The sequence below is a fragment of the Myripristis murdjan genome, chromosome 18 (genome assembly GCF_902150065.1).
Source record: "Myripristis murdjan chromosome 18, fMyrMur1.1, whole genome shotgun sequence".
In the NCBI taxonomy this organism is placed as follows: Eukaryota; Metazoa; Chordata; class Actinopteri; order Holocentriformes; family Holocentridae; genus Myripristis; species Myripristis murdjan.
In genome coordinates, this window is record NC_043997.1 from 8,978,512 (window position 1) to 8,994,992 (window position 16,481).

Sequence of the window (16,481 nt, forward strand, 5' to 3'; positions counted from 1 at the left end):
ACCTCCCACAAGGAGAGAGGCTTCCTCAGCATTCCCTGTTCCAGTTCCGGCACTCTGACGCTCCAGAAATCCGGCACTTGGGAATTCCGGGGGCTTAAGTCATTAGTGGACAAGCCGAGGGAAATGAAAGCTGAATTAGGGGGAACGCCGCACTCGTCCCTCTGAGCCGGCAGCTGGAGAGAGAGAGAGAGAGAGAGAGAGAGAGAGAGAGAGAGAGAGAGAGAGAGAGAGAGAGAGTGTGTGCTCTTGCAGGGGACTTGTGTGTCAAATGCAGAAAGAGGGTGTGTGTGTGTGTGTGTTCAAAGAGAGGAGACTCAGCAAAAAAGAAAAGATTTCCACATTTTTAACCCGTTTCACTTGTGTTTTTTAAGTGTTTCAGTGGAGTTTCTTAAGTGTTTTCCACATTATCTTGTCAGGCAAACTGAAATCTCTCTCTCTCTCTCTCTCTCTCTCTCTCTACTTCTTCCTCTTCCTCTCTGCCTGTACATCAACTGAATCCCGTCTGTCCACTCTAATGGAAAGAGGAAGTGTCGTCACTGGAAGTAGAGTAATCTGAACTGACAAGGAATACATCTCTCCTTCACTCTTCTCTCTCTCTCTCTCTCTCTCTCTCGCTCTCTCTCTCTGTGTAGATCAAATCAAAGAAGACCAGAGTTAGTAGAGCAATGTAACATCAGTGACATCACAAGCAGGGCTGCAACTAACGATTACATTCATTGTCAGTTAATCTATCGGTTATTTGTTCCGATATATCAACTTGTAATGAAGTGACGTGGGTCTTTTTTGCTTCTCCAGCATCAACAAACATCAAACACAAGCCTAAATATTGATTTTTGCATCATATAAGAGTTTGTTTGAAAGCGCGGACCTTAAACTGGACCTTATAAAGATGCTGCAGTGATCTAAAAAAAAAAAAAAAAAGTGTTTTGTGTGATGAATATTTGTGTAAACCAAAGTGACACACTGGTTTGTTCAGAGGAGTCGGGATGCCCAACATGCACACAGTAATGACTAAATACTGACCCCTTGTGGTGAGACGATGAATATAGAGAAGAAACCGTCTGGAAATAGAATTTGTGTGTGTGTGTGTGTGTGTGTGTATGACATGCATACATTACTTAACATTTGCTGTAACCTGTTTGAAGCAGCGTTTGGGTGGCTGGGCAGGTCAGGCAGTGTCCTTAAAGAAAAATCCACTTTTCTTCAGATTGACTTTCAGACAGGATTCTCATTCCCACCGTGTCAAAATGTAAAATTCCCAAACTTTTCCATGACTTTCCATAACTTAAAATCTTGAATTTCCAGCGTCTGTATAAATGTGACATGACTTTCTCCTTCTGATTCAGGTCTTATTAAAGTTGATTTTATTTTGTTGTGTGGGAGAAGTGAACATAACATGACCAAAATAGAAAAATAACATTATACTGATATGATTTGTCCCTAAAATTTCAGACTGTTGCTGTTTCGACTTTCCAAAATTCCATTATTTCCAATAAAATATAATACAGATGATCCATGGGAAACTAGTTTAAATTGATGACTGGTATTTTAGTATTACAGCTTTTTAAGAAGGTGAAGACTTGAGGTATTTTTCCTGGCGTATCTGTCATTGATATGATTATTAATAAATAAAAGCAAGAAGACGCAGAGAGGCGGTGCACCTTGTTAAAAGTTCATATTTTAGTCTCACAATGTACAAAAAAAAAAAACAATACATACACCAGTTTAACATTGAACCAAGACAAAGTAGTACATCAGTACAACGTAGTGCAACAGGTTTCACAGTCAGCTAGTAATTTTAACATCGATCAGCCACGAGGGGAAGCAACAGCTCTGGCAAGTCTGTACAGTACAAAATAAGAATCAAATCCCACAAGGTATTTACACTTTTGACGCAGAGTCAGAAGATGCCCCGTTGAGTTTAATTAGTGTCGGTTCAATCCGGTTTTTCTGGTTGAGATAAGAAGCTGTGTGACACTAAACAGAGAGAGAGAAAGCACAAATAAATAAACCCCTCCCTCCGTGTGCTTCGACCGGTTTGGACCACAAGCGCACCTTTTTTGCAAACGACATCAAGTGTTTGTTCCATTTTCATTTTGCCGCCAAAGAATCATCTGTTGTTTATTTCTGTGCGAGCAGATGCCACTTACTTTTTATGTAAAAGCTTCATATGTAAATCAAATTAAATGCCCCATATAACCTGTGTGTGTGTGTGTGTGTGTGTGAAATGAGTGCTGACATGCGAAGTTTTAAGTTAAAGTGAAATAAAAATGACGCTTGCTCCCAACATTTGCCAGTCTATTGATTTATGAGCAGTTTGTAAACATAAATTATGTATTTATTTCCCTATTATTATCACTGTTCCAGTTGACAGCCCGTTTTTTTTTTTGGTTATTATTATTATTATTTTATTCTGACCCAGTTGCCTTAATTTTTTGTCCAGTTTCAGTCATTTTGAGTCCGTTTGGCTTTATTTGCTTAAATTATAGCACATACACCATCGCATAGCATCTCCTCTGAGTTTTATAATCATTGTATTTTATCAGTTTTTAATCACTTTGCTTTTTTTTATTATTATTTTAACCCAGATTTGCTCTAAGATGAAAGAGAAGGAAGGCCACTGTGTGCTGAATCAAATGACATACACTATATACTGCATGTTTAAATGTTCATTTAGACTTTCAAAGACACAAAATAAGAATAACTATCACCTTAACCCCAATAATCTGTGATTTCCGTGACGATTCAAATCAGTTAATGCTTTTTTTTTGGCTTTTGCTTTTTGAAATTTCCCCTTTAATGACCCACGCCGATACATTGATTCCTTTTCTTTACAGAATCTTCACCTTGTGTATTATATGAGATGTACATACTGCATTTCTCTCATTTAAAATGGAAAATAAAATAAAAATAAACACATATACGCCACACCCCTCATCTGTACACACAGTATAATCATACAGTATATAGTAGTGATTCATGTGGTGTCCGAGGTGAATTCTCCGTTTCTGAATCCGAGTCGTTGGATGAGAAGTTGCTTAGTCGATGAACGGATCACAGTTAGATTTGTTTGTTAAATACTGCGTCATCACCTGCGCCTCCCTTCTTTATAGCTTGAGTTTAAACTGAATAAATTAAAAGCAGCTTCCTCCATCACAGAACTCAGTCTGAAAGATCGGCTTTCTCTTTTAATCTGGTCCCTTTTTCAGAAACGCGTCTGGGAAAAAAAACCTCGGCCAGCAATCTCACTTTGTCGCTGCGTTCAATCCCAGAGAAGCAAAATTTGGTCATCTGTCCTCTAAAAAAACGAAGAGTGTCTTTGAATTTTGCGATACCGATCATTTCAGACTCACTCTGTGTCACTTTGGAACCAAAGCCTCCAGCTGGATGGAGAAAATGACAAACGAGCCGCAGAGTGAAAACCAAAAACAAGAGGAAAGTCACACTGAAGGCAGAGCTGCTGGACGCGAGGAGCTGGGGCTGCATTTCAACCAAAAAAAAAAAGAAAACTCTCATTTTCTTTCCCTCAAACCTGCTTGGCTTGAAACTTCAACGACTTCAACCGCCACCATTGTGATATTCAGACGACTATCAAACCCAAAAGTCGACTAAAAAACACTATTTTGGTCTCTCCTTCCTTCTCTCTGACGTATGTGATGTGATAAAGCAGTGAGGTTTAGCGCCTTGTTACTTCCTAAAAGCCGTTTGAGAGGCTTTTCCCCTCCGACACGACACGACCGACGTCCTGGGGGAAACACTGACCAACATTTTGGTGTGTGAATATTTTAAAAGGTGCAAATATTTTAAAAGATTTAGGGAATATCTGCGCCAAATCTCAGCGCTCGACGGCTTCGATCCAGCCACAGCGTCAGATATTCATATCTCCAGTTACATGTTTTTTTTTTCCTCTTCCCTGCGTTTCTCCCCGTCGCTCCCTCCATCCTCCTCCTTTTCTGCTCAGACTATCGACGATGGATTTGCTGCCGTGTGTCGATAAAAACTGATAAATTGTGTCACCAAGTGGGAAATATTGCAACTGACCAAAAACAAAAAAAACTTCATTTTTCCCCTCCAACTTTTCCTCCATCTCTCTTTTATCCCGCCTCAATTCTCATTTCCCAATCACATCCCTTTTCTCTCTTTAGCCCTCCTTCTCTACACTCATTTTCCCCTCGCCTTCTCCTTTAGTTCTCCTTCCCTCTCTCCCTACACCTATCCTCCCTCCCTCCCTCGTTCCTTCCCTCCCTCTATGTGATGTTGGATATGGGGTCGCTGATTTTCAGACACCTCCAGTAGATGGTTCTTGCCATGGTGAAGAGAGCCAGCAGGATCACCAGCACCCACGACACGTAAATCCCTTTGGACTTCTGGGCGGGATGCCAAGTACCGACCTGTGCACACATACACACACACACACACACACACACACACACACACACACACACACACACACACACACACACACACACACAGTGAGAAATTCAACTTCAAACAACAGAACAAGTAGCTAAGTGACTGAATACATAGGGAGTTTTTGCATTAACAGTTGCATCTGTCATCTTTCCTGTTAAAGTCACTTTTCTTGTTAAAGTGACACTAAAACGGTTTCTATATGACTCAGCGACATCCAGAGTTATGTTGGTGTAATAATGTTCCTGTGGTTTCTGTTGTAAGGACAGTAGATCAGCTAATTTTAAAACTGAGGGCTTGTTGGATCTGGGTCAAAAAATTAAATCAGGATTCACAATTTCAGTCTTTTTTTTCTTCTTTTCCACTACTGCTACCAGCTGATGGGAATCTTCGCTGGCGTGATCATGTGACTGGCGTGATCATGGGACTGGCGTGATCAGCTGAGGTTTGTCTGACAGAGTGTTCAGAGGCTGTGTTTCCCCAGATTAGCTGTGCAGGCAAACTCTTGATTTTGCAACTCGGCCATTTCTTGCACCGAATTACGACATAAATTCAAATTGATGGATTTAATCGATTAATCTCCCAGCCCCGTGTTCAACCATAGATTTTTAAGGCACAGACATGAACAGTTCAATTTGCTTGAGATACTGAAAATGTCAAAATGCGAGTCAGCAATTTGTCCTGCTCAAACCACATATACGTGTCGATAAGCGCACACACACACACACACACACACACACACACCATGAGTCCTGCTGTGGAGGCAGCGAGCACAATGAAGAGCAGGAAGCACAGCAGGCTCCTCCTCCTGGGGTACCGATGACCAATAGAAGAGCTGGAAATAAAAAAAAAAAAAAAAAAGACAAGGTGAGCTTTTCTTGCATTGAGAAGTGCCTTCAGACATTTAAGTTTGTGTCAAAACACTTTTTACTTTTTAAAGTTAAAAACAATGTATAAGAAAACTGAGCTGTGTTGATTAATTATAACACACACACACACAGACACACACACAGCGAGGAAGGTGTGAACTTACACTTTACGGCAGTGTGGACATCTGGCCAAGGTCCGATCTGAAAACTCTGTCCACTGGGGGAAGGAGTGGGGGGGGGGAAGAGAGAGAGAGAGAGAGAGAGAGAGAGAGAGAGAGAGAGAGAGCAAGAGAGAGAGAGAGAGAGAGAGAGAGAGAGAGGTCAGTGTGTTTTACAGATTATTCTTGATCAGAATAATCACAAATGTTAAAAAAAAAAAAAATCAAACATAAGATGAGCGCAGCACATTTGTTTGATGATGTGTGTATGACTGTGTGTGTAGACTCAGTTCTCTTCCTTTGTGATCTCCTTCTTCCTTACACTTGGTACTATGACTTTCTGCTGAATGTCTTATGTTGTCACATGATGCTGTGCTGTGTCAGCGGTTTTCAATGTGGTGTGTGTGTGTGTGTGTGTGTGTGTGTGTCTTAAAAGTTTCCAGGAGGTCCTCAACGAAATGAGTTAAATCAGTTGAATTTCACATTAATTTAATTAAATAGGAATTGTGCCCTGCGATGGACTGGCGACCTGTCCAGGGTGTTTCACTGCCTTCGCCCTATGTGCGCTGGGATAGGCTCCAGCACCCCCCCGCGACCCTAGTGAGGATAAGCGGTTTAGAAGATGAATGAATGAATGATGAAATAGGAATTGTTTAGATACCAAAAAAAATGCATGCATGTTTTAATCTTGTCAAGCTCAGATTTAAAATATGACATCGAGACAATTAAATATTTCAGTACACAAATGAAACTACAACATCTTCTAATGGGGGTCTGCAGCGTCATGAAATTCAATTTGGGGTTCATACAGTGAAAAAGTTTGAAAATACCAGCACTGTGTTACGCTATGCATCTGTACGGTCATAATTATGATCATACTGTATATAACAGGGTCTCTACAGGTATCAGGGGGTTAAGAGAGAGTTTTTAAGACCTTTTCAAGATAACTTCTGAAACAATTTTAGACTCATTTTTGGAAAAAAAAAAAATCACCTTTTGCCTGTTCAAATGAGTACTGCAGGTAACTGTAAAGGTCAGTACAATTATATGCGATCTTTGGTCAGCTTCTTTCAGGTCAGGTAAAAAAAAAAAAAAAAAATCTGATTTGATTTTTTTTTTTGGAACACGTAAGACCAAGGATATTTGTGGATTTCTCTCTGCAGATGCTAAAGTGAATAATCAGGTTTCTTATATGCATGTAAGTGTCGTGTATGACTCAGAGTAAAGTGAGAAATCTGTGACAAGCATCTTCGCAACAGGTTAAGCACATCAATATAAACAAAGTGTTATGTGCAGTGGCAGGTTTAGAGTTTTGTGACGTTAGAAATACTGGATTTCATGCAGAACAGCTTGACAATTTTTACAAAAAGAAATTAAAAAGAGGGATAAATTAAATTAGAGAACATGTTTATATGGAAATTCAGACCTCATAATTTCAAATTTAAGACTAATTAATGAGTTTTAAGACGTAAAGAAATAAAGTTTAAGGCATTTTAGGTCTTGTTAAGAACCTGCAGACACCCTGATATAAGACTGTGTATGTGCATGTGTGATTTTGTGTGTGTGTGTGTCCTACCAGGAATGTATTGGAGCAGTGTCCACAGATGACCCTGATGCCAACAGGCTGGTGCTGCGGTTCAGGACTGTCCCTCCCGATGTGAACGGGGCCCAGGTTGATGATGCGTTTACTGTGAGACACAGGAGGCAAAACAGTCAAACTAAACTTATTTAAAGCAAACGAAAGCTTTTGATACTGAGGAGCTGGTTCTTCAGTAATCCTCTTGTACGTATGTTATATTAATTCATGCTTCAAACAAAAGATACACAACTGAGCAGCCCGACAGCATCAGCGGCTCCTTAAAATCATTTCATCCATTAAAGCGTTCGTCTGTGTGGCTGCTCAGTGTTGTCATGCACAGATGCGGTGTTAATGAAGCACAGCCAAAATTGTGATTCATGAGACACAGACCCACACACACACACATACACACACACACTGCCTCTCTCTGTGTCTCACCAGTATGGTCTTGGACAGGCGATCCTCTGCGACGTGACCTTGCAGATCAGCAGACAGTTGCAGGGACAGCGGACATACTTCTTCCCAACAGGAGCGTTTTTTATCGGCTGCAGAGAGAAATTGAGGAGAATACAAAGAAGAGGAGGAGGTGAGACAGAAAAACGGGACACTTTCTCACTTTTCTACATACAGCTTTCCCAACATCTCATCCTGGGGCTACTGGTTTAACAATTTTAAGTTAAATTTCACCAGCAGAAACTCTGCTTAATCCTCTGGTCTGAGGTGGCGGAAAGACTTCTTGAGCTTTAAAAGATGAGAGATAATTAAAGTCTATTTGCTGAAATGTGAAATACAATGCAACATTAGTTTACGAACACAGCAGTTCTCAACCTAAAGACAATTTATAGGTCGTGGGAAAAAAAAAAAAACGCAAACCATTCCTGATAGAGCAACGTGCTGTCCAGCGAAATAACAAACACGTACCAAATTTCCGCTCAGGGAATAACGTATCAATAAAGTATTTCTGATTCTGATGTTTCAGCAGTTAGGATGAGATAAAACGAGACTTGGCTTATGCTTGTGCGACACTTTGGCTGCTGAATAAGCAAACAGAAACAGGAATAGGAACAGAAAAGAGGGATGATATCGACAAGCAAAACTGAAAATTAAAGTGACAGAACAAAGTAGAGATGTATGAATTAAAGCAGAGGTTTTCAAAGTCTGACAGTTTCCCTGCCTCGTCTTGAATCCGCCCAATCCCTGGATGAGTATGGGCTCATGCATCTACTATTTGATCTCAGATATTCAACAATAATCTATAATAATGATGATAATAATATTAATAACAATTATAACAACACTTTTGAAAATCCGCATAACAAAGTGGTTCACAAAGGCAGCAAGAAAAATAAATACAGAAATGAAATTAAATAAATGAAACAAGTCATTAAAAGACTAATACTGTTGTTTGCCATAACTTCAAACTGCACACAAATACATAAAAAGTGCTGACTCCGAAGGCATTGATTAGTCTGCGTGACACTAAGAAAGTAGGAAAAATGATCAAATTTCCCAGAACTTTCTCTTTAACCAAGTGACAGATATTTAGGCAACTCCAAACTAGTGTCCTTCTGATGACAGATAAAAAAGTTTCTTCTAAAACCCTTGTCTCTGAGCCTGACCTGAAACTGTGTATCACCCGTCTTCCACTTTGAAAACCTCTGAATTAAAGTGCGGAAGCGTTACAGTAATAAGAGAACATGCAAAAGGGAAAATAAGAAATATTAGTTTTATTTTCCCTTTTGATTTCTTATAAATTCACTGAGAATCTGAGCAAATGCAACCGACCCCTCATGCATCAATAAAGTAGACCTATTTCTGATTCTGAAAATAACAACATTAGTAGAAAAAAAGTAGAAAATAATGACAGTGATGAACTGTAACAGCTGGAAAAGGAGGAAAAAGAATAGATGATGCCAACCGCCACCACATCAGACAGCTGTGAACGAGAGCCCATCCATTTTTAGGAGGCGCCATGAAAAACCACTGTTCTAATTATCAGTCAGCAATATGACACCCTGCAGCTCATTAAGTGTGTGTGTGTGTGTGTGTGTGTGTGTGTGTGTGTGTGTGTGTGTGTGCCAGTGGTTGACTCACCGTAGCTTCGTTGCAGATGCCGCACTTGACCACATGCTGGTGCGTCTTGCCCTCCACAGATATGGCGCTCTGACACACCCGGCAGCTGATGACGGGCGCGCTGCTGCTGTCCGGGCTGCCCTGTGGGGAGTAAGGGGGCGGGGCTTCGCCGGGCGCCACCGAGCTGGGGAACGGAGCGATGTCTGGAGGCCCGGCAGAGAGAGAGAGTAGAGCTGAGTCACTTTTATTTATACAGCACATTTAACAGGAGTTTACCTAATGGTGGCAGAGAGATTAACAGTATTGCAATTCAATATTACAACTTATTATAATTTTTGTTTGTATTATCCTCTAGTTTGTGTATGTTAAGTTTCATGAGGCTGTGAGGCTGTGAAGTTTCAAACAATGGTCTCACTACAATGAAATGGCTGCTATGGGAGCTAACATCATCACACATGAACCAAATGTGTCTCATTGAATCCACAAGAGCCTCAGCTTCCCAGTCAAAGACAATTTATACAACTCCAAGACTGTTTAGGCCCCAGTCTGCACAAACACACCATTTTACAACAGGCCACAAGAAGATCACATGTGGACTGCAGGGTTAGTGGCCCCAAACTGCATGGGATTAGAATGAGGTGGGCATGTCTGCAAAGGGGAGAGCCGTGGCTGCCCAGAGAACCCATTTTCATTCACACATCTGGAGGTCAGAGGTCAAGGGAACTCTTTGAAAATGTCAGTGATTGCCTCAAATTTAAATTGATTCAGTAATAAAGACAAAAAATAAAAAATTGTATCAAAAGAAAAGAAAATGAGGTGTGGTACTTAAGGGAGCTGATTTTTTCTCACCCCTTTAAAGCCAGGATAAAAATGGAAAACACATTCAGGAGAGGAAAAAAAAGGTCAAATCAAAATCAAGTATTAAAATAAGGAATTAGTAAAACCAGAAGAACCCAAAAGACTAAACAACAGATTAAAACTCGGTGAGAGGACATAAGACACAAGACATAAATTAAGAATGGAATGGAAACCTTAGACTGAACGAAAAAAAAAAAAAGTGGGTCTTCAAATTTGATAAAGTGTGAGTGGTGGAACAGGACTTGATCTGGGATGGAGCCTCAGTGACTCAGTGGAATCAGCAGATCAGTAATGTGTTGTGGAGCTCATCCGTGTATAACAATTTCAAATCAATTCTGTATTCCTCTGGTAAGCGATGCAAATGAGCCGGAGTGATGAGAGAGAGAGAGAGAGAAAGAGAGAGAGAGAGTGACCAGTTTATACTGAAGCTGGCAGTGTGCTGTGATTGATTGTTGTCACATTGTTGGTTGTGTTGACTCATGGGAAAGCTGTTTCTATTCCCCTTTTTTGGTGGACTGTCTAAAGCCTGTGCTAAAGCCCTGTGTGCTCAAATTGGCGGGCAATGTCACCACCGAGAATATACAAAGTTTCATAGGTGATGAGTTAGACTGGTGTCTTTCTCGCTCACTGTCAGTAATACCGCTGCCCTGAACCATGCGAGTGTGGAGAAGGTGTTGGCATGCCAGCGTACATGCTCAGTCAATTTCCCCTTAACAAATTAAGACAAAGACAATCCATTTTCTAATTACAAGAAGATACCTCAGACACAAATCGGGTGTGGTGCTAACTTGATAAATAAACTACTTATTTTAAACACACTGACATGGTAAGCACCTTGCAACTCGTTTTGCATGTCACTTCATCAGGCCTGCTCCTGATTTTTGATTTGGCCGTAATCTGTTTTATCTTGAAAAGCTGAACATTCTTACTTCCTACTAAGAAAAATGCAGTGGAGCTGCTCTTTGAGTCAGACTTCCAAGAAGGAAGGAAACTCATCGACACAACATGGCGGCATACACTGTAAACACTACACGGCGTCACTGTTAACATCTTCACGGTGCTCCTGAAGGTGCACGGGCAGAACAAAAACAAGGCTGGTTGAGGTGAGGATCCTTCCATTTTAGTGCTTATTACACTTTTTCCATCAGTTGTGTATGAACTGTCCTCCCTTAAATGTAATTTTTGATAGTATCTAGTAGTGGTGGGGGAAAAAAGAGATTCACTTAAGTACTGCCCCAAAGTTAGGCTTAATTTTGGTGAGGGAAAAACTTGCATTTTCAAAGGGGTCCCTTGACTTCTGACCGCTGACCTCCAGATGTCTGAATGAAAATGGGTTCTCTGGACAGCCACGGCTCTCCCCTCTGCAGACTTGCCCACCTTCTGCTAATCCCATGCAATTTGGGGCAAAACTTGTGCAGGTTTTTGCATGCAATAAAAATGTGTTATTTGGGTCTATTGTAAAACAGTGTATTTGTGCAGACTGGGGCCTAAACAGTCTTGGAGTTGGATCAATTGTCTTTGACCGGAAAGCTGAGACTCTTGTGGATTCAATGAGCCACATTTGATTAATGTGTGATGACGTTCGCCCCCATAGGAGCCATTTCATTGTAGTGAGACCATTTTTTCAAACTCAACATCACTGTATAAAATTACCTATAGTGACATTTAGGATAATCACAGCTTCATGAAACTTTACATCCACAAACTAGAGGATAATACAAACAAAAATTGCAATAAGTAGTAATATCAAATTGCAATACTTGTAGAATTGCAATACATGAAACGCCACCTAAGTATCATGACAGTATCGAGTCAGGAGGTAAGTGTATCGTTCCAGTACTCGTATCTAGCAGCAGACTCCGAGATGCCTGACACGTCAATCCCGTGGTGTGTTGGAAGCAGGGCAGCGCGATTCTTGCTCAAATGTGAATCACTATTTTTCTCTCAAAGAACTGAGATCATGGTTCTCTAACTCAATTCTTACTTTTTCACAGAAATATATATTGCACTCTTAGATGCTTGAGTAAAAAAAAGTCTGAGATGCTTGCTGTTTAGAGTTTAAACAGATGATGTAACATGTGAAAGTGCTTGACTTAAACTTACACTACACTAATACTTACACCCAGTTGTACATGGTGTACTTTTAAGTGTGATTTTCAGCGTTGCATTAGCTTAGACTTATGCAAATTCCTGTGTGTTTGACGGTTAAATATATAAATTTGAAACTGTTAAATTAAACCTTCAGTTCCAAATGTTACTAAAAAGCCTGCTAATGTTGCCCAACACTACAGACACATTCAGAAATTTAAAGCTGGGAAAGGAAAAAGCTTGAGGGTATCCATGTATTTCCACTGATGTTTCTGAACTTCACCACTGAAAAGGATGGAAGTTGTAATTACCAGTAAGAAAAACCCAATTTCTGACTTCAAATGCAACACTGCATGAAAAAACTGACCTCCCTGCAAAAAAAAAAAGTATGAAAATAGAAGCGATATTAGGTTCATCCACATGCCATGATCCTCATATCCAATTTTATAGCAGAACATGAAGTGACACTGACTCAGGGATTGTGCGTGGCTGATCCTCTAAGCCCCACAAGTAAAATTACATCCCACCACCACAGTGTGTATCAAGTTGTTACCCTGCGGCACACTCATTTCCTCCAGGGACCAATAAAACATTATCTGCCTACCTACAGCGTCTATTCTCGGTGATTAATTCACTGGCCGGCAAACATATCAGGGAACGAGACATTATCTTTGGCCCTCAAGTCCACAGAGCAAATTTTATCATTGGCTCTGCGCTGATACAAGGCAGGGAAGGAAGGGAAGGAGGAAGAGCCGAGGTTAAGAGCGAAGATTAAAGTGCATGGTTAAGAGGAAGCGTCGACAGAGGAGGGCAGGATGAGGAGGATAAGAGGAGGAGGATTTGCACAGAAGGAACTGAGAAGTGAGGGAGAGGCAGAGATAAAGGGTAAATGGTTATAGAGAGCTTCAATGGGCGGGCGAGGAAGAGGATGTCATGTTAAAGAGAGAGAGAGAGAGAGGGAGAGAGATGAAAAGAGGGACATTATCCCTTCTGTGTGCGAACTGCTGATATTTCTTAAATGTTTTACACAGCTAAAAAAGCCTGGAGTCAAACTGACCTCAGAGAAACACCAATGTGTACAAAATGTGCCCAGGACATTGAAAACACATCATCATATTAATTTTAATGTTAACCCACTTGTCGCCATTAACTTAAGAAAAGTAATTAAATATGATGGAAAAAAAGATGGTAATCATGTATTTACAGACGTTAAACACTGAATAGGATCAAAACAGCACCAAAGATAACAGGAGGGTTAAAGCCAAAATGAGCAGGTAGGGAGTGTTAAAATAAAAAGCTGAATCCACTTAATATTCATGACCGGTGATGTTTTGGCCAATTAAAAAACAGGTGTAAACTCTGACCTCCAGTCAGTGAGAAGGACAAACAACAACCAGTATCAACAAAATGTCAGTCATGCCGGCTGAACAGCATTAATTAGTGCTCTTCACCCTTCAAAGAGCCAATTTCATACAACTCACTTCAGTTTTATAATTCAGGGTGTGGTATGATATGCTTTTTGTAGGGGTGGGGACAAAAAAAAATATCAGTTCACCTAGGTATCACAATTCTTCTGTTCCCAATATTTTAGCCTTTCCATGCAGTTTGGGGCAAAAGCTGTGCAGGTTTTTGCATGCAATAAAAACGTTATTTTTATCTGTTGTACAAATTGTATTTTTGTTCAGACTGGGGCCTAAACAGTCTTGGAGTTGCATAGCTAGTAGTCCAGTCATTTTATGAAAAAACCTAGGACAAATTGCAAGAGAAACAGATATTTAAACATTTAAACAGTTGCAAAGGTTACTATATATATAGTAACCTTTTAATTTACTGTTATATAGTAACCTTTTAATTCAAGGTTACTTTATATATAGTAACTTTTGAATTAAATGTCTCTTCTGGCATTAATTCCTTATATTCCTTATTAGCGCATATCAGATCAGAAAATGTGTGATATGCATGTGTAAACAGAATAATTCAAAGAACTTGTAATTGACTTTTTTCTTGTCTTTGTGTGTGTAATCAACTTGTGAATTTTTATAGTGATATCTGAAAGTAAAATTTTGAACCCCTTTCCCCTGTGTGTTAAAAACAGTGTTTTTTGGTATTATATGGTCATATAGAGGTGATTTTCAAAACTTTCCACCAATGGGATTTCTTGGGACTTTTTTTCCCTCACTCGGGACAAACTGAGGATACAAAATCAGTTGAGATTGTTTCTCTTGCAATTTGTCCTAGGTTGACCCTAATTTTGGCCTAAAATTACTGGACTATAGGGTGTGATTGGAAAGCTGAGACTCTTGTGAATTCAACAAGCCGCATTTGATTCATGTGTGATGATATGAGCCTCCATAGAAGTCATTTTATTGTAGTGAGAGCATATATTGAAACTTGACACTGATGTCTAGACCTATTGTGACCTTTAGACTAATCAGAACCACATGACACAGTAAATCTACAAACTAGGGGATAATTAAAGAAAGAAAAATCGCAATAAATCACACTATCGAATCGTAACACTTCAGAATCGCGATATATGTTGAATCGGCACCCGAGTATCATGACAGTATGGCAGCAGGAGATAAGCAGATGGCCCCAGCCCTGTTTTATGTGCAAGATAAAAATCATTAAGGTGTATTTGTCCTACATTACACCCCTGACTGAGGCAATATTAACTTTATTGTTTACTGCTAACAACAGCTGGATACTAGCTACCCTGAAAATAACTGAAATTTGTGCTAGCTAGCGTCTGTTTGCATGCTAACCGCTATTACGTTTTGTCGAAGCGTACACTAAAATGCTTCATTGGATATTAAATACTGACAGTAAAGACAAAACGGTGTGTTTATCTCACTCGCTAAGCCGGATAAGACGGTGAAAGACGTACTCTTGGGTTTTGGCGGATATCCATAGGAGCTGCCGCCGGGAGAGAAGCCGTTGGTCCCGTCGTGCTGCTCGGACAGCAGCGGCGACCGCTCCCCGTCCGCCATGCCAGCCGCAGCGTCTCAGCACGACCTCAGGAGCGATCCGTGACCGGGGCAGGGAGCTCTGGAACCCGGGTACAGCCTCTACGAGCACCCGCTGACACTTGTTTTTAAATCTGTTGAACCTGGGAGGGGGAAAAAAAAACCTCTCGGTTGTGGCTTGCCGTTCACATGACAGTGCAAGAAGACGGAAGGAGGAAGCGAGACAACGAAAACAATCCTCACATGACGCGGGGCTGACTCACGCCTGTGACGGGCAGGGCGCTTGGCCAATGGACGTGCTTGATGGGAGGGGCTAGGTTCGAGGACGCTGCGGTGATTGGCTGCCGGGTTTGCTACTCAGGGCCCCGTTCAAATACTAACACAAAGCGTCCTTACTACAGCGATGAGCCACCAGAGGCCGTGGTTTAGGCACGGGCATGCTGTCACAGGTGTTTAAATACCCTTTTCAGACAGGTGTTTTAAATATTTATTTTATATTTGAATGTACATCACTTGGCCAATGCATTAAAAAGGCATACACTTTGCATACACAAATCAGAATCAGAATCAGAATCAGAATACTTTATTGATCCCCAGGGGGAAATTACTTTTCGTTACAATAACAACTCCCACTCAAAGTGTAAAGTAAAAAGAGCAAATAGTCAAGAAAAATAAAGAAAGGAATATAAATATAAATATAAATATAAATCTATATAGAATAAAAAGAAAGAAAAAATATATGTACAAGTGCAAACATGGACAGGAGTTATTGCACTATAGGTTATTGCACATAAGTATGGTATTGAATATGGATTATTGCACAGGACATACACTTTGCGTACCCTAATAAAAAAAAAAAAATACTAAATTATATCTATAGAATATCACCTTTCATCCTTTGCATAGACTATGCATTATGAAATCTATCTCCAAAATATGTATAGAATTGAATACATGTATATATTAAATGGATGTATACTGATATATGTATAATTTTAATATATTTTCATGTGGAAGTCCATGTTGCAGAGACTGTCAGATTTATGGAAGATATTTTATATAATATATAATTCAGCTTATGCAAATAAAAGTCAATATAAAATTAAATACTTTACTTTTAGCTTTACCCACTTGCTGTGAAAAATTAATGTTACAAGTCACCTGTTTCACCAAGAGATTCGAAACTGACTATAATAATAAAGAGGAATATTTCTAGTTGTTTGTGGAGAGGTGACATCAAACAAGCAACACCTGATTATGAGAGAAAAAAAATTCTAGATGCAGAATACTGATTTTGGTGAAGTATTTTCTCTTATTTCAGAGTGCAGTTTTTGTTTTTTGAAACCAGAGAGAATGACATGACAGTTCTAGCAGGAGAAGGAAGGGGGAGCTGCTGCCAAGAGAGAGCATGACGCATCACACACACACACACACACACACAAACACACACACACACACACACATCACTGCTGAGTCTGTA

The 16,481-nt window shown here is 40.1% G+C and overlaps 1 protein-coding gene across 2 annotated transcripts; it reads right to left on the reverse strand.

Annotated features, from left to right (window-relative positions):
• Positions 1-1,658: 1,658 nt before the first annotated feature.
• Positions 1,659-15,242, reverse strand: LOC115376139 (type I phosphatidylinositol 4,5-bisphosphate 4-phosphatase-B-like). 2 transcript variants are annotated; one of them, XM_030075608.1, is made up of 8 exons: positions 14,923-15,242; positions 9,111-9,292; positions 7,455-7,561; positions 7,014-7,125; positions 5,444-5,496; positions 5,155-5,245; positions 4,288-4,391; positions 1,659-1,977 (listed from the first exon to the last, which is right to left on the reverse strand). In XM_030075608.1, the coding sequence occupies exons 1-8, from the start codon at positions 15,023-15,025 to the stop codon at positions 1,926-1,928; spliced, it is 804 nt and encodes a 267-aa protein (XP_029931468.1). In that variant the 5' UTR covers positions 15,026-15,242; the 3' UTR covers positions 1,659-1,925. The 2 variants fall into 2 exon arrangements, with proteins under 2 accessions (XP_029931468.1, XP_029931469.1); XM_030075609.1 differs by having other exon boundaries at positions 1,661-4,391.
• Positions 15,243-16,481: the final 1,239 nt, after the last annotated feature.

Coding starts and splice junctions, on each gene's coding strand:
- LOC115376139 (XM_030075608.1), bottom strand. CDS start 15,025: ATGGCGGACGGGGAGCGGTCGCCGCTGCTGTCCGAGCAGCACGACGGG. Junction 9,293..14,922: donor ATATCCGCCAAAACCCAAGA/GTACGTCTTTCA, acceptor CCGGGCCTCCAG/ACATCGCTCCGTTCCCCAGC. Junction 5,497..7,013: donor ACTGCTCCAATACATTCCTG/GTAGGACACACA, acceptor TCCTTCCCCCAG/TGGACAGAGTTTTCAGATCG.